Below are 24061 nucleotides of genomic sequence, written 5' to 3'. Positions count from 1 at the left end.
TATATTTGTATTTAAATTTGAATATGATGAGGTAACAATTTCTGCGGGAGATCTTTTTGTATTATTCTGACCAAGTATTATTCTGTACAATCATTAAGATCACATTTTACAGCCTCTTCCTGTCATTCTGAAAGAAAGAAAGAAAGAAAGAAAGAAAGAAAGAAAGAAAGAAAGAAAGAAAGAAAGAAAGAATACATTAATAAATAATTTACTTCAGATTTCTGCTAGGTATACTATGCAGTATAAAATCTTAAACTAAAACAGTCAATTAAATTCTGTTTAAATCTGAAAACCTTTCAAAAAGCTTATTTTGTTATTTTGTGTTTTATGTAGGATTGATGAATTCTTTGTGCTACGAACTCTTTATTTCCACTTTATGTGTCTCCATTGTGCAGGTATGTTGTGGAATTTGTTGTTTTTAATGTGTTTAACTTTTGACATTCAGTTTCATACTCATTGAACTCTCTCCACATTTCATGTTTTCAGCCCAAACCAACTCAGATATACATAAACAAATGTCCTGTGCATAGCACAGGGCTTAATTTCAAGAAATAAAATATACTGCATATATAATACTGCATATTAATTAGCCCAATAAATCAATTAAACCATGCAACTATTTGACATTATGATATCAAACTAAAAGTAAAATGTTCAGAAAAATATCTCTTTTATCACACAAGACGCTGGTTTTGAGATCAGCATTTTTATATTTTATAATAATTTTGGGACTTTAAATGTATGTAAAACTGTAAATCCATTAAACTACAACACCAATTGACCTAAAGGTATCAAACCAACTGTACATTACTCAGAATCAGTTACCAGCAGCTGCCAATATTGCAACATCACAGTCCACTTGGAGTCCTTAGTTAAAACCGATGTTAACCTGTTATTGAATTACACATATGATGCTGCAGACGGTCAGTGAAAACACTGTATAGGAACTAGACATGTGAGCTATTATTATGTATATATTTGCATTTAAATTTGAATGTGATGAGGTAACAATGGACTTATGAAAGTGATGAAGAGATAATTCTATAAACACAAAGACATATCATGTTCAGTCAGTCTTGTCGGGTGAGGATCATTGTATATCGGCTTATATCAGGTAAGATCTTCTTTCTCCTCATGATCTTCATCAGTCTCTTTAAATCAAACACACTGCAGCTTGTGTTGATGTGTGATCATGGACTGATTTTAGTGGAGTAATTCATGGTCTGATCAGGGCTCTTAAACTCTTTTACGCCTTTAGAAATTTACAAATTTTGACGACTGGTCGAAACTGAAATGCGTATATATGAATACTAATACTCAGTTTACAGTATGTGATTTTAATATCGGGACACTTATGTTATTAAGCACACTGTAAAAAATTCAAAAGTTGTAAAAATAAAGAGATCACTGGAGTGTTTTACAAGAAAATACTAGTTAAGTCTTCAAAATTTTGTTTAATTCAGTGTGTTACTTGATTCTTTGTAAATTATTTATGAACTTCATTGGCAAATTCTAAAGTTTTTTTTTTTTTCAGTGCACTCATAAATCTACAAGTTTAAATACTTCATTTTTGAGATGACATTTCTGCGATCTGTTTAGGCTTACTATGCTTTTGGAAATTTTCATTCAGTATTTAATTGCCTACCATGAAACAAAAATCCTCAATAGCAACTTTTCAGTGGAATCTTCTGTGTGTGTTTAAAACAAAGGAGAACAGAAGTCATGCATCAGTGCCAAAGCTCATTTGTTTTTTCCTCTGAACTGTTAAGGAAACTTGTCCTCTATTCTGGCTTTTGGATAAAGAGACAAAGATCGGACTGCCAACATTGTCAATGGCTTCCTCCCTTCATAAAGGTGATTTTTCTTGTCACGATTAAGACTACTTCATGCTGCCCAAAAATCCTTTATGAACACAGAATATATGAATGTAGTTTTCTTTAAGCTCAGAAATGCAGTACAATCCAATACACTGTTTTTATAAAAAACAACAACAACAAAAATCTTCATATTTCATCACAGGTTTTATAAGAGCACGGACTATCATCTTTGTTATGCTGTGTAAGTATAAACTAGTTCATATAGTGTTTTATGGTATATTTATATACTATACTTAAATAGAGTTTTTGCTTTTGTGGCTTTACACTGACCGGTTACACTTCACTATCTGTATGCTGACACAGATTGAGAGAATGCTGCATATGTAATTATGCTGTTTGTGTTACATGTTTGTTAAAGCATTTGAAAGTGTTTGGTCTTTTTTTTTTTTTAGGTCAGTTGACTATTATTTCATTGTGCCTTTTGTCATTTGTTCATTAATTGATATAATTATAATTTTCATTTGGCCATTTCAGCTGTCTCTCCAGAGACGACTACAGTTGGTAATGTATTGTTCTTTGAATTGAGCTGTTGGCTTTTTGCCTGGGTATGCATGTCAGTAGCTTTGCATCCTTCATGTCTTCAGAGAATTAAAGTTGGATCCATATTAGAATATAAAGTAGATGTAAGGTGTGATGTTTCAGAGAAGACAACAAGTAGGACCCAAATGCAGTAATATCATTTTATTAACATAAACAACAAAAGTAAATCCAAGCACAGGGAAACAGAAAGAACAAAGTAAATCCAAACATTGGGGAAAAAACTGAACCAAAAGCAAAACACACAATACATCCATTAAAGGGTTAGTTCACTCAAAAATGAAATTTCTGTCATTAATTACTCACCCTCATGTTGTTTCACACCCGTAAGACCTTCGTTCATCTTCAGAACACAAATTAAGATATTTTTGATAAAAACCAATGGCTCAGTGAGGCCTCCATTGATAGCAAGATAATTAACACTTTCAGATGTCCAGAAAGCTACTAAAGACATATTTAAAATAGTTCATGTGGACTTCCGGCATGGCGCAGACGCGGTCGGCAGCATAAGTTAGAGGCTCCCAGATGGTCTTACTTCCCCGAAATAAATACTGGTTATCCAGATAGGAAAAGTTGTCATTTATAGCATGAGAGGGGGAAACAGGAGAATGACAAAAGGAAAATCGCAACAAAACCCGAAGATAGACGATAAATCCCCGATTGAAAGTGGAGATACTGAGGACGGTGCTAGCAAGCAAGCTGACCACGAGGGCATGGACGCTATCCAGGCTATCATTATTGCCGAGATAAAGGCGGTCCGTTTGGACTTGAAAAAAGAATTTATCGAAACAATGGGGCCACTAAAGAAAGAACTGGTGGACTTCAGGGAAGATGTTAGCCAGAAGCTAAGTGCTATCGTTACGGATTTAAAAGAAATAACCGACAGAGTCGAGGAGACGGAGCAGAGAGTGGCTGAAATGGAGGAGCAGGGTGCAGAAAACAGTGAGTTGCTCTCCCACACTTTGGAGCTCCAAGACAAATTACAAGCTCGGCTGACAGACTTGGAGTCGCGTTCACGCAGAAACAACATACGCATCCATGGAATCCCAGAGGGGGCCTAGGGGAGACGATGTACAGGAGTTAGAGACATTCATTAAAGCGGAGCTGTCCCTCCCCGATGTCACCCTCGCTATACAACGCTGTCACCGATCCCTTGGAGCTAAACCACCGCAAGGTGCTAACCCGAGGTCTATGGTTGTCTATTTCCTGGAGTATAAAACCAAAGAGCTGGTGCTCCGCACCGCCTGGAAAAAGAATAACATCCAATGCGACGGAAGAAGAGTGTTCTTCGAGCAAGACTACCCAACCGAAAAAGTTATGAAAAGAAAGACTTACTCCACCATCAGAAAGACGCTTAAAGAACAGGGGCTCCGTTTTCAGACTCTTCACCCAGCAAAACTTAGAGTGTTTCTTGACACCGGTGCAGTTATCTACAACAGCACGTCAGAGGCGATGGATGACCTGAAGAAAAGGGGATTGATGCCGAACGACGGGGCCGGGACCCCGGTGGAAGATCGTGCTACACCTGCGACGAGACGGAGACAACCTTCCTGGAAAACGGCAGGTGGTACATCACGTCGTCACCGGGAGGCACGTATGAAACACATCCAGAAGAAACTAAAGGGATTTCGACTAAACGAAGGCGCCATGAGTAACTGAGTAACTTTTGAAAAGACCGCCTGGTAAGAGCGTAGCCTATCATATGTCTTCATCGGTCCGTATTTCCAGGAGGTAATACGAGACCAGGCGAACTTTCCTATTCATGTAAGTTTGAGAAACTGAAATTGACCACATCTGGGAATTTATGCCTGTTTTTTCTATGTGGACAGCTCTGATTTTATGCAGTCAGAGATTTTGGTCCACGCTTAGAGGGGCCCCTTCCAGATGTAGGGCTTCCCCTCTAGTTTTGGAAGTAGAATTCATACTTCAGAGATGGAAGTCATTAATGTTAAGCGTTTGTGTTTATGTGTTAAGTTTCATTTTGTTTCACAGACAGAAGTTAATTTGTTCAGGCCTTCTAGGGATGCTTAAATGTCTTGGTAAACATTTTTACTTTCATATTGACTGAAATGCCTCATCAAAAATACAGAATAATCACACTTAATGTAAACGGATTACATAATCCTATAAAAAGAAGTAAAGTAATTACCAAAATGAAAAGGGAAAAACAAGACATAATTTTTTGGCAAGAAACACATCTTTCGAATATTGAACATGAAAAGTTGCGGAAAATGGGTTTCAAAAATTCATATTACTCCTTCTTTCGAAAGAGGAAGTGCGAGGGGGGTAGCTATACTAATTTCAAATAATGTAAATTTCCAGTTCTCCTCACGAAAGGCTTTATTGACCACAAAGAAGTTACATTAATGAATGTCTATAGACCACCAGGACATGATAAACAGCTGATCAAGAAAGTTTTTAATATGATCTCTACGGAAACATCAGGTGTATTGATTTGTGGGGGGGACTGGAACATCCAGCTACAGCCATCCCTGGACTCCTCAAATAGAACAAAAAATATAAGACCGGAAGCGCTATATGTAAAAAAAATGCTTAAAGAAATTGGAATGATAGACATATGGAGGGAACTGCACCCATATGATAAACAATTTACTTTTTTCTCCCACCCTCACTCCGCATACTCAAGAATTGACATAGACATAGGATTATAAATTGTGATATAGGGGTAAGAGACATTTCCGACCATGCAGGGGTGTACTTAACATTACATTTAGACAACAAACCCAAAGAGACTTTGTGGAGACTTAACACTAGCCTTCTGAATGATCCTCAGTGTCAAAAATATATAAAGACAGAATTTAAAGATTATATGACCCATAATAACAATGGAGCAGTGTCTCCTAGCACATTATGGGATGCTGCAAAAGCTGTTATTAGAGGTAAACTCATGATGTGGTCGGCCCAGAAGAAAAAGGAAAAAGAGAGACAAATTAAAGACCTGGTTGAAAAATTAAAATCACTAGAAAGTAAACATATGGAGTATAATGACACCAGTATTCTAAATGACATAATGGAGACTAAACGAACCTTAAACAACCTATATGAAAATCAAGTAGAGAAGAGGGCTAAACTAATTAAACAAAATTTCTATGAAAATGGCCCTAAATCTAAAAAACTACTTGCATGGAGAATACAGAAACAACAGGCTGAGAGATTTATACATAAATTGAGGGACCCCAGGACTAATGAGATGTATCATAATTTGGAAGACATACAAAATACCTTTGAAACGTACTACACAAAATTATATGCTCAGCCTCGAACAACTGAGTCAGCTGTCATATCATCCTTTCTAACATCTTTGGACTTACCATCTATAGGGACAGAGCAAAACAAAATAATAACTCAGGAGATAACAGATGATGAGATAAACAAGGCAATATCAAGATTAAAAACAAATAAAATGCCAGGTGTAGATGGGTATTCATCAGAATGGTATAAAACCATCAGGGAAACAATAACACCAATGCTAAAGGATTGTTTTAACTATGTTCTGGGAGGTGGCGAAACCCCGGTGTCCTGGAGACAAGCAGTAATCTCAGTGATTCCTAAAGTGGGTAAAAACAAAACAGACTGCAGCTCCTATAGACCTATATCAGTTTTAAACATAGATTATAGATTATATGCATCAATACTTGCAAAGCGACTGGAAAACATAATCCCGGATTTAATAGACACAGACCAGGCTTTGTAAAAAACAGGCAAACCCAGGACAATGTGAGACGGGCTCTCCACCTCATTGACCATATGAGAAACAGTGATATGGAATCTGTAGTTATAAGTCTTGATGCCGAAAAGGCTTTTGACTCAGTCCGATGGGAATATTTATATTTGGTCCTTAGCCGCTTTGGTTTTAAAGACCAGGTAATTAAATGTTTGAATTCCCTATACTCCTCTCCTACGGCTAGAATTAAAATAAATGGGGACTTATCCAAAACAATATTCCTTGAAAGGGGATGTCGACAGGGATGCCCCCTCAGTCCCACTCTTTTCGCCCTCTTCATAGAGCCTCTGGCACAGGCAATTAGAGAGGACAATGATATAACGGGGGTAGTAATAGGAGACACACAACATAAAATATGTGCATATGCGGATGACATACTCGTGACACTTACCAGTCCCAATGCAAGTTTGCCTAAATTATTATCTCTTCTTAAAGAATTTGGTTCATATTCCGGCTATAAACTAAACTTGCATAAAACTCAAACGCTTACTTTCAATTACGAACCACAAGAAAATATTTATAAAATCTGTCAATTTAAATGGAAAAGTAATACAATTAAATATTTAGGGGTACAAATACCTAAAGAGGTCTCGGCCATTTATGACCACAATTACATTCCTATAACAGCTGATATTAAAGCAGACTTAAACCGTTGGTCATTATTACCAATGAATATGTACAACAGAATAGACGCTATAAAGATGAATATACTACCCAGGCTGCTTTTTCTTTTTCAGTCCTTGCCTGTTGAAGTGCCTCCCAAGCAATTCAGTGATTGGAATAGAACTATCTCATCTTTTATTTGGGGAAAACAAAAACCAAGGATTAGATTTCAAACATTACAACTCCCTAAAGACAAAGGTGGTATGGCTCTACCGTTCTTGGAGGATTATTATAGAGCAGCACAGTTATGTTCTCTGGTATGTTGGTGTGACCCTGTGTGTGATGCAAAATGGAAGGACCTAGAGCAAAGTCAAATAAGCATACCTCTCCAATCTATACTGGGTGAAAAAACTCTCCTGAAAAAGCATCTGAAAAAATTAAGTAATTGGATGGCAGTCCCTCTTAACATCTGGCACAAACTATTTAAAAATAAGGAATTTGAAAGAAATGTACGAATATTACGTTGGGTGAAATATGATACAGAATTCGCACCAGCTGGACTGGATGGTAGATTCAAACACTGGACTAATTCAGGTATCACTTCATACTGTATAATATCCTCCACTGACGGTTTGGATACTTTTAAAAAACTCATGGATACATACAATTCAGGGAAGGAAGATTTTTTCAGATACCTTCAACTGAGACACCACTTTTATAAACATATTAAAACTACTGGAGAGAAGGGAAAGGATCTGATTAGAGTATTCATTGATGCATATAAGGATAATACTAACAGAAAACTGATTTCCAGGTTATAGTCATGTCTACAGTTAGATAGGGGGCTTTCAACAATGTATGTAAAAAAGAGGTGGGAGAAAGAAGCTAACATAAAGATAAGCGAGGATGACTGGTCGAATATATGCAGGACACAATCTACCACTTCTAGCTCAGGTTTGTGGAGGGAATTCACCTGGAAAAACACTTTAAGATTCTTTATAACCCCTAATATAAAAAAGACACAGAGTAACAATTCTGAACATGGTCAGTGTTGGAGAATGTGTGGTAATATGTCTGCTGGTCACTTCCATATCTTTTGGGAATGCCCTATTATTTATTTGTATTGGATAGAGGTGGTGAAGGTAATTAGGTCAATATTCGGCTCAGAGCTCGAGTTTAATTTCAGTGTTATATACTTAGGAAATCTACCAACAGGGCTGAGAAAGACAGATAGATATTTGTTACAAATACTTTTAGCAGGTAGCAAAAAAGCAATAACTATTCCAATTGATGAATGGATAGAAATAGTTAAGGAAATGTATGATATGGAACATTTGACTTTCTCTCTGAGACATGCCCGAAAGAAATGTGAAGCATACTGGGAAAAATGGATATCTTATTTGAATACAAATTGAGATGTATATGCCTTTATTTATTTATTTATTTTCATTTATTTAATTATTTCTTCCCTTTTCTTTTCCTTTTCTGTTTTACATGATGTTGAGCACTTCTGTTAATCTATGATGATTTTGCCTGATGTCCCTTGGTCTGTCTGTCTGGTTTTCTTTTCCTTTTTTTTCTTGTCAAAAAAAGAATAAAAATAAAGTATAAAAAAAAAAAAAAAAATAGTGACTACAGTGGTTCAACCTTAATGTTATGAAGTGACGAGAATACTTTTTGTGTGCCAAAAACAAAAAAAAATAGCAACTTTATTCAACAATATCTAATGATGGGCAATTTTAAAAACACTGCTTTATGAAGCTTCAAAGTTTTACTAATCTTTTGTTTTGAATCAGTGGTTCAGATCATGTATCAAACTGCCAAAGTCACGTGATTTCAGTAAACGAGGCTTCATTACATCATAAGTGTTCAAAATTTCAATGGTTCACCACTGGGGGGCGTGACTTTGACAGTTTGATACACGCTCTGAACCACTGATTTGAAACAAAAGATTCGTAAAGCTTTGAAGCTTCATGAAGCAGTGTTTTGAAATCGCCCATCATTAGATATTGTTGAATAAAGGTTTTTTTTTTTTTTTTGGTGCACAAAAAGTATTCTCATCACTTCATAACATTAAGGTTGAACCACTGTAGTCACATAAACTGTTTTAAATATGTCTTTAGTAGCTTTCTGGACATCTGAAAGTGTTAATTTTCTTGCTGGCAATGAAGGCCTCACTGAGCCATTGGATTTTATCAAAAATATCTTAATTTGTGTTCTGAAGATGAACGAAGGTCTTACTGGTGTAGAACGACATGAGGGGGAGTAATTAATGACAGCATTTTCAAGTAAGTTTGTAGTGGTAGATGTCTCAACCCAGTAAAAAAAGAAAGATCAACACTGTGGATCTGGGATGAACAAGAAGTCCTTTGAAACATACAGGCTAACATTAGCACCAAACATAATCATGTTGAAATAACCCAAATAATGCCTAATCCACCAAATACAAGATAAATACAACGTTAACAACACAAAATGGGCATAAAACACTTACTTGGATGAACTTAAAACAACAGTTTTCCAACCCAGACTCTAAACACAAGGTTAGCGCAAGAGGAGGCCATGCTTCTCTCTAACCAAACATATAATCAAGGTTTGGATTAATCAACCTGTGGCCTGTTGCATGAAGCTAGTTGAACAAACTCTGAGTTTCAGAGTAAGTTTGCAGTTGACAAATCCAGATAAATCCAACCTGGTTTAGATCAGGTTCACAACGCTCGGTATAAACCTTCTCTGTCAACTCAGGTTTAATCCAGAGTTTGCAAAGTGCGTGCACCTGAAAGTGTGACACGTGTGGCAAACAGCCATTCACACAGAACAAGGAGAACGTAAGTTTGATTCACTTCTTGCGAGAGAGCCGCGCAATTCACGTCTCTTCCGAAGATTAAGAGATCGTTATGAAAAATATGAAATAAAACGCATTTACAAGGCAGGAATAAACACTGCTGCTGCAGTGAAAGTTTGAGAAGGCAGCTGAAAGAAAATATCTGACTATATCAATGCATGTGAATCAAACAAATAGACCAAATAATATAGTTTCACAAAGAGCTCAAAAGAACACATGTAAGCTTAATCTGTTTAAAAGCTTTATATATTATGCATGTATTATATTTACTTTATTTTAAAAGCAAAGTTTAATATTGTCAATTAATATAATCGGCCTAATTATATGACTTTGTCATGAATTATTCATAATTTTAATTTATTTAATATAAATATAATGAATAATAAACAGCAAATATTGAGAAATTTTGTCTCTAAAATGTTTTCACTATAAACTGATTTAATTTGGAGTGAGAGATACAGGAGGAGTGGCTTTATTGCATCAGATACATGTCACTTTACTCAAAGCTGAATGGTCGAGTTTGGGTTTGCGATCTCTAACCCAGAATAAAACCTGCTCCGGAGCAGGTTAGCCATGCAGCGTCAGTTAGCATAGCAACAAACCCCGCTAAAAACCAATCCACCTTTATAAACCTGAAAAACCAGAGTTTGCTCAAACTAATCTTGAACTTACCTGGGTAGAAACTGAAACCGGCTTTGTGCAACAGGCCACAGGAGTTCAGGGTATATGTGATGGTAAGTCAACCTTGCTTTCTGAAATACCCCCAGACAAAGAATGTAGGAAATACTGGGGTTTAAATAAACAAGATAGCAAGGGACAGGTGATGGTAATTAATCAGAATAGCAACAAACAAGGGTAACTGGAAACAAACCAAGGAGCTAGGGAAAAAGGCAAACACAGGAAGTGAAAAAGAAGAATAATGGAAGTGGAAGTGGAATGAAGTTAAAAACAGAAATAATGGAAGTGTCCTAAAACACAAAACAGGGGAAAACAAGACAAGAATTGTAACAATACATCTTGGCAAATAAACATTGTTTCTGGTGATTGTAGTAATATTGTTTATATTTCCAAAGGATACTGTAAATGAATGGCAGCTAGTAATGCTCATTTGTACAGTAAAACTCAGGAATGGCAGCTCTGCTTCCAGTGTAATATTTTTCTAATAATAAATAGAGATGTAAATGTCTTCAGCTGCACTTCTAGTTAGATTTTAGAATAACACATAAAAAGAATGTTAATTTTTAAAAATATTTTCATTAACAGCTAATCTGTCTGACCCCTGCTACAACTATACTGTGCTGGACAATCCATGGAGATCCATCAATTATACAGATTACCTCCATTTACACTACAAGTGTGACACATCTTTCACGTGGAGTGGTTGGTATCGTCTCTTCATTAACAACACAAGTGCTCATATTCCAGAAACGTGCATTGCAAAGTGGTACTGTGGCACTGCTACCACACTGTGGATCCCTGGTGGACACCCAACAGTTGAGGATGGAGTCGTCACTCGAGATGCCTGTGGTCACTGGGACAATTACTGCTGCTATTTCTGGTCTTTTCCCATTAGAATCAAAGCCTGTCCAGGCAATTACTATGTCTATGAGCTGGTTAGTCCAGCTGTGTACTGTTCAGGATACTGTGCAGGTAGTTATACATGTATATGAGCTCTTTCTACACATTTATGATATTTGTGTTTCTGTTCAGTAATCACTATTCATCCAAACTTTCAGACACTGCCAGCATTAACACCAGCTCTACAGTGACCACACCAGTGACCATCTCTACAGGTAATGTAACACACTGTGTCTATACTGGCTTGAATGAACGGTGGCTCAGCAGTGCACAACTAAAATTAATTTTAAGAAGCAAATATAAATTAACAACACCATAGAATCTAGCCACAGCACAACTAAAATGCTGCCATTCCTTTCTCGGCCACTAAAGAGGGTTTGTTAAAGTTAAAGGGAGGTTCATTATGATTTCACTTTTTTAACTTTAGTTAGTGTGTAATGTTGCTGTTAGCAAACAACAAACAACATCTGCGAAGTTAAGATGCTCAAAGTTCAAAGCAAAGAGAGATATTTTCTTTTAAAGAATTCTCTGTTTAAGGACTACAACAAACGGCTGGTAGGGACTACAACGAGCTTCTTCCCGGGTTGGTGACATCACTAACCCTAAAATTTACATAAACCCTGCCCCCAAGAACAACACAACAAAGGGCTGAGGCCATGTTATTGCAATACAGTGCATAACACAAATGCAATAGCATGTCATAAAAGCAAGATGAGAACATAAGTTAGAACTGTAATTAAACTAAACTAATCCTGTTCTATGTTCATGTAGCAGATATTCTCTGGCTCTGTAGGACCTTACAACAGTTCCCACACGAGCAATTTATAGATTATCATGACAGAATATGCTAATCAATGACTTTAAGATATCCCACATCAGCTTCATAAATTAAGCAACTAACCATTCAGAAACGTCCTGTTGCATTCTACATGTTGTCACTTCTTCTTGAGTCTCTCCATCATTGTCCGACTTCAGTTTGAACATAAAAGGCTGAACAGTTTCTGACAATTCCAGTAAGTCTTTGTGAGGTAATCGGTGCTGCTAACACTGTGTTAACAGGAGCTCTTGAAATCCTGCCCTCTGCTTAGGAGCAACAGCTCATTTGCATTTAAAGGGACACACACAAAAACGAAGCGTTTTGCTCACCTTCAAAAAGTGACAAATTTAACATTCTATAAAAAATGATCTGTGGGGTATTTTGAGCTAAACCTTCACATACACACTCTGGGGACACCAGAGACTTATTTTACATCTTGTAAAAATGGCATTACACCACCCCTTTAACATAATCGTTCCTACGAAATCCAAATTTTGAAAATTGTTTACTGTACCAATCTTTTTTATAAACGCTTCAACTGCATTTATTGCTTTTGAAGTAATTTGTGGTCATTTAAAAAGATTGGTACAGTAAAATCTATATGCTATAATTCTAGTAACAATTAGTTATAATCAACAATTATAACATGTGCTAAAGAACTGCAAGCTCTATGCCACAATAAAATCACAATTCTATACAACTTTCAACCAATTCTATTCATAAATCATACCAAGGAGTTGAGCAGGGAAACTATCGATCAGGCTTAGAGAGAACCACTCTTGCTATGCAATTGGTGTCTGATTCAGTGAAAGAGTTTGTTTCCTGCCCAAGTTACTTCTTTTGTTATCTTTCAGTGTGTTGACTTGTGTTGATAAAACAGAAAGCTCATTTCAATCTAAGTTAGCCCACCCAGGGACACCAATTACCCAGCTAATAGAATTTTGTTATAAGAACGTTTTCTAAATATTCAATGTTGGTTCTGTCACACGTCTACAGAAGTTCTTATTGAGAATTAACAGAAGTTTAGATGTTGATGTCTTATTGAAAATGTTTCATTTGAGGTCACCATCATGGATATCAGTGTTTGAAATTAATTAAAACTCATTTGATATGATAAAAAAAATCATTTGTAACTGAAGAAATTTGTGTAAGACTGTCCAAAACTATTTAAAAGTTAAAAACGACACACTTAGACATCAGCACTCATCTTACAAACCTCAACAATGGTGACAATCAGCTGCATAATTTATTCATGCTGCAATGCATGCTGGGAGCCATGAATGTGTTTTGTATGCTGGTATGAATCATGTCACCATTGTTGTGTTTCATATGCCGAATGTTGATGTCTGTGAGTGTATAAATGAAATAAAATGTGTTTTAAACAGAAATTTAATATGATAGTGTTATTTATTTACACCCAGATGTCAAAATTCAACATACAAAACACATTTGTGGTTCCCAGCATACATTGCGACATGAATAAATTATATAGCTGAATTATTTTTTGGTTGTTACCATAGTTGAGATTTGTTTGATGAGTGCTGATGTCTAAGTGTATCGCATTTAACTTTTAAATAGTTTTGGACAATCTTACACAAATCACTTTAGTGTTACAAATGATTTTTTATCATATCAGATGAGTTTTTTACAGAAGTAAAAGTACAATTTTTTTTTTTTTTTTTTTACAATAGTACACAAGTAGCAAAACGTATTACTTTCATCTTTAAATAAAAAGAGTTTTACTGTAGGTAATGTAACCCGTAATGTTAAGAGATATTGTTAAGATTTTAAGAGTATGTCGTACATAGCTCTAGGGGTCATGAAACCATGTGAACTAATCCTTAACGGCACAACCATGGAAGGACAAGACCTCACAAAGAACACCGGAAACACTAGGGCTTATATACACAAGAGCTAACTAATTACCAATCAGGAACAAAACAAACAAGAAAACTACAAAGTAACTGTGAGACTGAAACATAAAACAGGAACAGGACAACAATAAAAACTAAAAGTCCATAGACACAATCGCAGGGAACACAAAACAAAACAAAGAACGTTACAGGGGTGCTTCTCAATCCTCAAACTGATGCTTCCTCGTTTCCTCGCTCCTCCATCGTCCAGCCCGTGACCCAGAAACCAACTGAACTCAGCCATCTTGAAGGACATCTCAGTTCTCTAATTGCACCTTGAGGAGGCGAGGAATGAGGAGCGAGGAAGCTTACTGAGGAGTCATGAGTGAGGATACACAGCTGAATCCTTCCCTCGCATCCTAAGGGGGTGGAGCTAAGATACAAGGAAAGGAAGCGAGGAAAGGAAACGAGGATGCACAAATAAGAAATGAGAAGTGCCCCAGCTGTTGTTGAATGCTTTACTGTCCTGGACTTCAACCCTGCTCCAGGAGATCCACTGTCCTCCAGAGTTTGACAAAAACTCACCTGAACCAGCTAAACAAGGTGTTCAGGACTGTTTGAAGATCTTCTTTGAACATGTGTTGAAGCTGGTTGGAAATGAATTTTGCAGGACAGTGAGTCTCCAGGAGCTGGGTTGAAGACCTGTTTTAATGCAGTACTTTTAAAAGTAACTTTCCCCAACACTTACTGTAACCTGTACTTTGTCATTTTACAGTAATGTTTGATTCCGTTAGATAAATTAGGTCTGTGTAATGTGAAACTTACACAGAAAAAACACTTTAATGGAAAACCCTAACAACAGTAAAGTAGAATTCATTTTAAGAAAAAGTATTCCATTTTTCATGCGACATAATTTATATAAATATTTTTTTCATTACAGTTAATCTCTCTGTTGACCCCTGCTACAACTACACTGTGCTGGACAATCCATGGAGAGCCAACATCAGTCAGCAGTCAAACTCCTATATATGTGACCAGTCTGTCACCTGGAGCGGCTGGTATCGTCTCTTCATTCAGGGTCAGAATGCAAAGGTCCCAGACACATGTGTTGCGAAGTATAGCTGTGGCACTCGTGTCCCACTGTGGATACGTGGTGGACACCCAACAGTTGAGGATGGAGTCGTCACTCGAGATGTCTGCGGTCACTGGGACAATTACTGCTGCTATTACGGGTCTTATCCCATTAAAGTCAAAGCCTGTCCAGACAATTACTATGTCTATAAGTTGGTTAGACCAACTTCCTGTGATTTAGCATACTGTGCAGGTAATTATATTAACATGAGCTCTTTTTACTGTGTTTGTTGATTCATAGTCATCAGTCTTTATTTTTTTCAGCTGTTACTAACATCAGCAGCACCAATGCAACAGGCACACCAGAGATGACCTCAGCTGGTAATGTAGTCTGATGTTTCCTCTGTTGGATTGTGTTTTGGCTGAATGTTTTTTGATCACTAGAATTGAACAAGTGTTTAACTGTTTGCATTTCTAGGTTAAGGTGAGGGATACAGAGTGTGTGAAATGTGCAAAATATTCAGATCAACTCTGAACATCATAAAACAAGCTACTAAAGTCACAAATAGCTTTTTGTTGATTGTCACCATTTTTGAGGTTCATACGCTGACTCTTGATGTCTGTGTGAGTCTACATGATCCTGTCTGAATAATTTCTGCATATTAACTTAAAGACATTTAAAATATTTAAGCAAGGCAAAATTTCATGCAGTGGTATTCTAAGGTTACTGTAATGTGAAATTATTAAATCAGACTTTAGGTGAATATCAAATCAGTTTTTTTCCTCACAACTTTTGTTATAAGAAATGTGCTTCAGAAACACACGGTTACAACAGCCAGAGAAACATTAATATTAATAAGTCAAGGGTCAAGAGCCCAACTAAAGCAAGCGCTTACCTCCATAATGGTGACTTCCAACTTTATTATTTTCAATAAAACAGTGCTAAGGCTTCTTGGAGGTTAAGTGAGGGCTGCCCTTGCAGGGCCAGTGCTAAGGGGCCAACGTTTGCCAATGAGCAAATTCTCAGGGTCCCTGCGCTGACAGCCCTAAGTGAGCCTGTAAAGGGCCAGTGCAGGCTTGTTTGCAGGGTAACATCTCCATTCCTCCTTCAGAGAACTGTTGTCATGATCATCCGCTGGAATGCCCTTGTTAGCCACCAGAGGGCACTCCACCCCGGACTATTGCCTCACTATATCGGACTCCATCTCCCATAATCCTTTGTCCCGGACGCATCACTGATCATTCACTCATGTTGTTAGTTTCTGCCTGTTTGTTTCAGTCATGATCACTGGTGTTTTATTATTGTTACTTGCACTTCTGAACACTCTTGCTATTTTGTTTTCTTGCTTTTTGGACTGGTTACATGTGTTTTGACTCTTGCCTGGCTTTGTACTACGATTATGGATATTCCAATACAGCTGCATTTGGATCTTACTAAAGTCTCAGAGCAATCCGCGACAATGCTGGTTACATTAGTATCCTACATGTTACCTCATCTTAGCAACTGGAGATGTTTTCTACCACTAAGCACTTTTACATATCCATTTATGCTAATTAGCATTTATCTTTTCCATTTATTTTTTTTTTTTTTTTTTTTTTTTAACACACTTAAATATCTACATATTATTTGGATCTGCATGTATAAAGCTAGTTTATGTTATTGGGTTCAAGTTTCTAGAACTTGTTTTTAAATTTTAATAATTATTTATAATTGTTTGTAATTATTTGGTGTCTAAGCAGTAGAGCCTGTGTATTCACTTGACAAGGCAATTTATGTGCTCACATGTGCTGTTTGTATGCTTCAGTATTATTTGTGTTTGTTGATTCATTGGTATTCATCAGTCATTTATTTTCAGCTGTTACTATCATCAGCAGCACCCATACAACAATCACACCAGAGATGACAGCTGGTAATGTAGTCTGATGTTTCCTCTGTTGGATTGTGTTTTGGCTGAATGTTTGTGGAGATGTAGAATTAAACAGATGTGTGTGAGTGTTTGTGTCTCTAGGTAAAGACAAGGGATAAAAAAGTGTAGTTGCAGATCATTGCATATAATTTTTTTATAATGTGAATTCTGACTGCTGCTAATCTATTAATATTGTTTAACACAATGATTTCTTACTGATAGTTTTATGTGCTGGTAACATGAGTTCTGCTCTTAATGGAGCAACATCATAACGGCCTTAAAGTGAGACACTGACTTTCACTCTGGACTAAGTTTAAAATAATAAAACTCTACAAATGGATTCGAGGACTTTGAGTTTATTTTCCAAAGTTTTGTCTGACCCTGCTGAATCTTTATTCGCAGATTGTCTTCATGCTGATTTCTGTCATTTCAGGTATAAATATAACACTGCAGGCCAGATGCACTGTAAGTTGAGTTACTGAAATCGAAGTTTTAGAGTTGGACTCACAGCTCCTCTCAGAAGCCATGTTTCCATCCATGTATTTTATGCAAATTTTGGGATATTGCATAAGATTATGTGATTACTGAACTAATCCGTTTCATCACACACCATCTAAAATTTGGTTTTAGTCATTCTGAAATGCCTGCCATCAGAATGATTTGGAATAATTACCTGCCAAACCTGTTACACACAATCATAAATGTCAGGCATCCAAACAAAAGATGACATGACAGCGTTTATTGTTGTGTTTCATCTGCACTTTGAGGAGCAAGTCATTAATTATGTATGAAAAAGAGCCACAGGCTTCTCTGGTTGCAGCAGCTTCCTTTTTTTTTTTTTTTATTGATGTTTTGTGCCAGTTTTTCAGGAAGTGGCGATTTTGTTCTCTTGAACATGGAATGGAAATGGCGATATTTTATGCAATATTTTATTTTTTGCTCAAGTTAAAGGGATAGTTCACCCAAAAATGCAAATTTGATGTTTATCTGCTTACCCCCAGGGCATCCAAGATGTAGGTGACTTTGTTTCTTCAGTAGAACACAAATGAAGTTTTAGCTCCAACCATTGCGGTCTGTCAGTCGTATAATGCATGTTAATGGGAACTCCTTCTATAAGTCAAAAAAACACGCACAGACAAATCCAAATTAAACCCTGCGGCTCGTGACGACACATTGATGCTCAAGGCAGTTGGACATAGTGGTGTATTAGAGGTAAAAAATGATATCAGTACTGTTCAGTTTCTCGCACAAACCAATCGTTTCGTGTCTTAGGACATCAATGTGTCGTCACGTGGGGTTTAATTTGGATTTGTCTGTGCATGTTTTTTTTTACTCTCATAGATTGTGTTCCCATTGACATGCATTATACGACTGACAGACTGCAACGGTTGGAGTTAAAAATCATAATTTGTGTTCTACTGAAGAAACAAAGTCACCTACATCTTGGATGCCCTGGGGGTAAGCAGATAAACATCAAATTTTCATTTTTGGGTGAACTATTCCTTTAATTTCACAACTTCGGATTGGAAACAGCTAATTAGTCCAAAGAGTAGTGCAATTAAATGTGAATTGTAGATTATTGTTATGAGAAATATGAATGTGCTTTTCTATTTATTTTTGATTTGTGTTGTGTGTCTGTACTAACATCACTGAAGGATCTTCACAGTGTTCTTCAGTACAGTAACAATACATGTTTGGTTCCCTGTTAATATTGAAAAACATGATCAAAATCAACAAATACTGCTTTCAGGGTCAGAACTGTTTCCAAAATCTACTTGAGCAGATCGAGAACATCTCTACATCTCAAGTGCTCTCTGTGACTGTAAGTCTTCAAGAGAAAATAATCAAATGTTTGTCTATAACATACTGTAGATAATAGATGATTGACAAAACAGTGCTGTCTTATTGTTTCTGTCGACATTTACTGTGACTTTTAATCTGATCAATAAATTAGACTGTGACAAACATTTTGACAATGGCCTTCAACGCTTCAGAGAAGATTTTAGGGTCATCATCATCATCATCAGTCAGCCCAGCTGAACTCGCCGCCCATGGAAACCGTGTGTTAAAAACCAGTGAGAAACTCATTTCTACATTGGTGAAGCCGACAGACACAAGTGACAATGTCAGCTTTACTCTTGCCACTGTAGGTGAGTGGAGACAATTATTATTGATGATGAAAGATTATATATGATGTCAGGGAGTTTTTAAAGTCTAGAGAGCAGCAGAGGATCACAGGTGACTGACGGCAACAATAATTAATGCAGCTACAGTAACTACTGTATATAACTGTAAAGTTACAAATGTTTTAAAAGAGAGCAGAAAACACTTTTTGTATCTTTTGTTGTTGATGTCAAAGGTCAGCATTTTGGTGCCAATTCATTCATCATTTGGTAGAAGCTCGTCAAATTAGACACACGTCAGATGGAAAAGTTGTGTCCTGAAAAAAACACATCCTGAAAAAATGTTTGATTTTAAGGACATTTGGATTTGGAAGCAAAGCCAATTTGAAACTGAAGCACTTGAGTATACAGTGTACTGTAAGATCTAACCTTTGACCTCCTGATGACCTAACAGTTAATAGTGCTTACATTTACATTTATTCACTGAGCAAAATAAATGAAAGTAAACCTGAAGTGTTCAAACTACATCAGAGATGAAAAAAAAAAAAAAAGTGAAAAGTAATTTTATTTGTCGTTTGTGCAGATGGAATGATTGAATTGTACTTATGTATGTGTATATATATATATATATATATATATATATATATATATATAAAGTAAATAAATAAATTAATGAATAAATTAATATAGCACATAACAGAATGTTTATTTTTAGAGGGACAAGTCTTCATGGTTGGACCACAGGTCACCTTAGATAAAATCCCTCGACTTGACACAACAAATTCTTCTGTGGACATTGATCTCATTGGGATCGCTAACAACAGTGAAACAAGTATGTTACATGTTTTAGTTTGATTTAATAAGAAAAGAACGACATCATACCACTAAACTACGCTTGTAGTTATTGTTTTCATTGTTGTTTTTACATAGTTTTGCATTTCTGTTTCTGTCACACAGGATCAGCTGCTGTGGCTTTCATGAGTTACAACACAATGGAGAATCTACTGAAGCCTGATTTCTTCAACACATCAAATGACACAGTTAAAACCATGATGTCCACTGTGATCTCCGCTACTCTTCCCAAAATCACCAACACTAAACTCACCAAACCAGTCAACTTCACCTTCAAACACATCAGAGTGAGAGACTGAAATGTGTTTCTGTCCAACCTGAGAACTGATGAACATCTGAAAACATCTAATATTCAGTCTTGTAATATTTTCTGCCCGTTCGTTATTTTTGCAGGAGTTTGACCCCAACGGTTCTCTGTCCTGTGTGTACTGGAATATCAGCGAGTGGATTGTAGATGGTTGTTCTGTTTTAAAGACCAACAGCAGCTACACTGTGTGTTCCTGTGTTCATCTGTCGACATTCGCTCTCATCATGCAAACCAGCAGACCACCAGAGGTATGAGAACATTTATAGTGACCTTTGAAGAACAGCACAGATTTGGCACTCATGTACTCTGACATGTTTTCTCAGAATGACCCACTGCTGGACCTGTTGAATTTGGTGTGTGTGATTGTGGGGCTGGTGTTCTTCAGTTTGGCCCTGTTGACCTTTGCCCTTTGTCAGTGGAGTCCTGGAGTGAATAACGTGGCTCGAATCAACCTCTGCATCAGTCTTCTGCTGGCTCACCTTCTGTTCCTGCTCACACAACAGTTCCTGAGCCTCATACGCCCTCATCAGGTGAGAATGATGAAGGAGCCCTACAGCTCAGCACAGCCTCACTGAGAATCATCATAACCGTCTCTCTTATTCTCCAGGTGTTGTGTGACGTGATATCAGGTGTTCTGCACTTCCTCTTTCTCTCCGGCTTTATGTGGATGTTCATTGAAGCTGTGCTGCTCTTCATCTGTGTGAAGAACCTATCACAGATCAGCTCCAAAAAGAGGGAAGTGCTTAGCAGTGGATTCCTGTGTGTGATTGGATATACGGTTGCTCTGGTTGTGGTGGGTGTGTCTGTCGGGCTGGTTCCTGAAGGATACGGCAGCGAACAGTGAGTTGTTGTTTTTTGTAAGTTAATTTGATTGGAAGAAAATGAAGCAGCTTGGGGCTTTTGTGACATTTCTACTATCTGATAAAATAATTTTTTTGATACGTTATATCAAAGTCACCTACAAGATTAAAACCGGTAATATTTCAAATCAACACCAGAAATAGTATTTTTGATAAATTCATCCAATTCTTATATTGTCTTTTCCTCTAAACAGCTGCTGGATTAAAATGGACAAAGGTTTCATCTGGAGTTTTCTGGGTCCTGTTTGTGTCATACTAGCAGTAAACACTTTTCTTAATTCTCATTATTTGAATTTATATTAAAGGGAAAACAAGGTGATTTAATTATTTTCTACTTTTCAGTTGAACATAATTCTCTTCATCAACATCATCATCAGTCTGAACTCAACTCTCAAAAATCTGAACGCTGAAGTTTCACAGATGAAACAAACCAAGTAACAAACATTATGATTTGATCACTCCATAGAAAAATATATATAGTAAAGATGCATTAATTCTCTTTCTTTCTCTACAGGATTATGGTATTTAAAACACTGGCTCAGTTTGTGGTTCTTGGTTGCTCCTGGATTCTGGGTTTCTTCACTAATGACAGTAAGGTTCTGGAGATCCTCTTCCTGATCTTGAACTCCCAGCAGGGAACCTTCATCTTCCTGGTCTATTGTGTCCTCAATAATGAGGTCAGACATAACTCAATTTATCACCATAATCCATGAGAAATCAGAATATGAAAGACTATTACAGTTGTTTTTATGCAGGTCCTGTTTTATTTTGGCAATCCTGTCTTTTAGAGAGAAATGCCAGAGGCAGTTGTTTAATCTGTTACTATTCTTCCATTTCCTTCCTGTGATGGAATGTTCAAATGGGCCAAAACTATTCAATCAAACTCCAGCTGTCAGAAATTCTAAAATTCAACCGGACACAGAATCCCTTTGATCTACTGTCTGTCTGATTGCATGGCATTAATCATTTCAAACTCCCAGCTTATAAAACTACACATTTTTAGGCTTTCTCAAAGTTTGTCTTTCACTCTTTCCAGAAACAGAATGGCCTGGTTTCACAGATAAGGCCTAATCCTGGCTTAGCCTAAGCCCTAGTTCAATTAGGGTATTGAAGTTTCTTTTATAAACATGCCCTAGAAAAAAACATTAATGGTGTGAATCTTGAGACAAAACAATGGCACTGACAAATTTTTAGACTTGTCAGTACAAGTTTCTTTCAGTTAAAACAGCTCAAACATGCATTTTAGTCTAAGACTATCTTAAGTCTTGTCTGTGAAACCGGGGATTAATGTGTTACATGTATGGTCTGTCTCCTGTGTTTCATTGTGTTTTTGGTTCAGTCCCTGTGACCTGGTTTTCCCCAGTCTGTTTAATTAGTCATGTCATTCACCTGTGCCCTTTTAATTCACTCATTAAGCTCTTTGTTTGCTCCATGTATTTAGTCAGTGTTCTCCCTCAGTCTTCGTCCATTCTTGTTAATGTTAGAGTCTATGTATATGTGTATTTCTAATGAGTTAATCCTGTTTGCTGAATATTTGTTATTAAAGTCTGTCTCCTTGAAGAATTCCTGATCTTGCGAGTTTATATACATCATGTTATATGACAATATGGAAGAGAAGAAAAGTAAAGCATCAGTATTTTTTTCTGAAAATGCAATCTAGTCTCTTTTCCTACCTCTTTATTATAAAAAAAAAAAAAAATTCCATTGTGGTTCATGAAGAGGTTAAATTGATGTCATGAAGTCACTCAGCTCCTCTCGTCTCATTCTTGTCCAGGTCAGGGAACAGTACAGGAAGTTCTTCAGATGTCTTTGCTGTGGACGCAAACAACACTTAGGACTACAGCATGGAAAATGAGTGAAGCGCCTTTGTTATACAGTGAATTACCACCACAACATAATCAGTGCTTTCAGATACTACATGTCAATCTCAGATACTGTCTGTAAATATTAGCTATTAGCCTAAAATTATACAAGTCTCATTTTATAGCTGTCATTAATTTTTATCTTTTAGCTTTCTTTTACTAGTTAATCATATTTTTTTAAGAGGTCTTGCTTTATTCTTTTAGGCCAGTGTGTGATTTATTATACTCGAGACCCCTCAAGTTATTATTGCTTTTCTTTTAATTGCCTCTATCATCGAACATAAATATTTAGGGTCAAGGCAGTAGATGATTTTTAATCATTTTCTTATTGATATTAATCAGTAAATAATCAGTTTAATTTTTTTTTTTTTTTTCCCAGCATTGAGTTTCTCGTAAATATGAATAATGACTGGTATAGATTTTAGACTTATAACAGACATATGATAATATCACAAGTAAACATGGTAATCTATTCACACGATATTATATATTGCAGCCTTTTTCAGGAATCTCTTCTAATCATGTCTAAAAAAAAAAAAAAAAAAAAAACATATAATATATATATATATATATATATATATATATATATATATATATGTTGTTGTTGTTGTTGTTTTTTTTTAAGATTTATTTTACCCCTGTGGAATCATGTTTAACAAATAAATGGTAAAAATAATAATAATAATAATAATAAATGTTTAATCTTCATGGGTTCAACAGCCCAGTTTACTGCGGTGGATTTGCATCTGTGACACAACATGTGAAGTAGTGAGATGAAACACAGTAGTATTTTTTCTAATCCGAAGTTCTTTCTTTCAAAACTTGTAAAATGGCACATTAAAGTGAACGTTCACCCCAAAATGAAAATTCTGTCATCATTTACTGACGCTTTTGTCATTCCAAACATGTAAGACATTCAGAAGCGGCCATCAAGTGGTTATTCATGTTAAAAGTCAGATCATTGACAATGTGTTCGGGATTTGAGAGATTGATTTTTGTTTCAATAATTATATGTAATCAAGGTTCAGCCCTGTTACAGTTGGCTGATTGGTTTTTGTTCTTCTTTGAACTCTCTGACTTATCCTAAATAGGAAAATGTGTGCATAACCAGACTTTCTAAGCCTATTTAAACTAAGACAGAATTTTCATTGCAAACAAGATTTTACAGGGACATGCTCTGGGGCTGAAGCGGGCTCTGAGCTGAGTTCTGGAGCTTAAGCGGGC

General features: G+C 36.4%; 2 protein-coding genes across 2 annotated transcripts in view; one reads left to right on the top strand and one right to left on the bottom strand.

The window, feature by feature from the left end:
• LOC127513145 (sialoadhesin-like) overlaps positions 1-24061 on the bottom strand; it is a 152278-nt gene that overhangs the window by 6129 nt on the left and 122088 nt on the right. The window lies entirely within an intron of this gene.
• On the top strand, positions 18459-23505 carry LOC127513303 (adhesion G protein-coupled receptor E3-like). Its single transcript, XM_051894994.1, has 11 exons — positions 18459-18655; positions 18788-18983; positions 19672-19788; positions 19914-20095; positions 20202-20363; positions 20439-20645; positions 20723-20955; positions 21170-21236; positions 21318-21409; positions 21490-21652; positions 22750-23505. Exons 1-11 carry the CDS (start codon positions 18524-18526, stop codon positions 22828-22830), a joined length of 1632 nt encoding a protein of 543 aa, XP_051750954.1. The 5' UTR covers positions 18459-18523; the 3' UTR covers positions 22831-23505.

Source organism: Ctenopharyngodon idella, chromosome 1, assembly GCF_019924925.1.
Source record: "Ctenopharyngodon idella isolate HZGC_01 chromosome 1, HZGC01, whole genome shotgun sequence".
Classification (NCBI taxonomy): domain Eukaryota; kingdom Metazoa; phylum Chordata; class Actinopteri; order Cypriniformes; family Xenocyprididae; genus Ctenopharyngodon; species Ctenopharyngodon idella.
The sequence above is the reverse complement of the archived record's forward strand: the minus strand, read 5'-3'. Positions and strand labels throughout refer to the sequence as shown.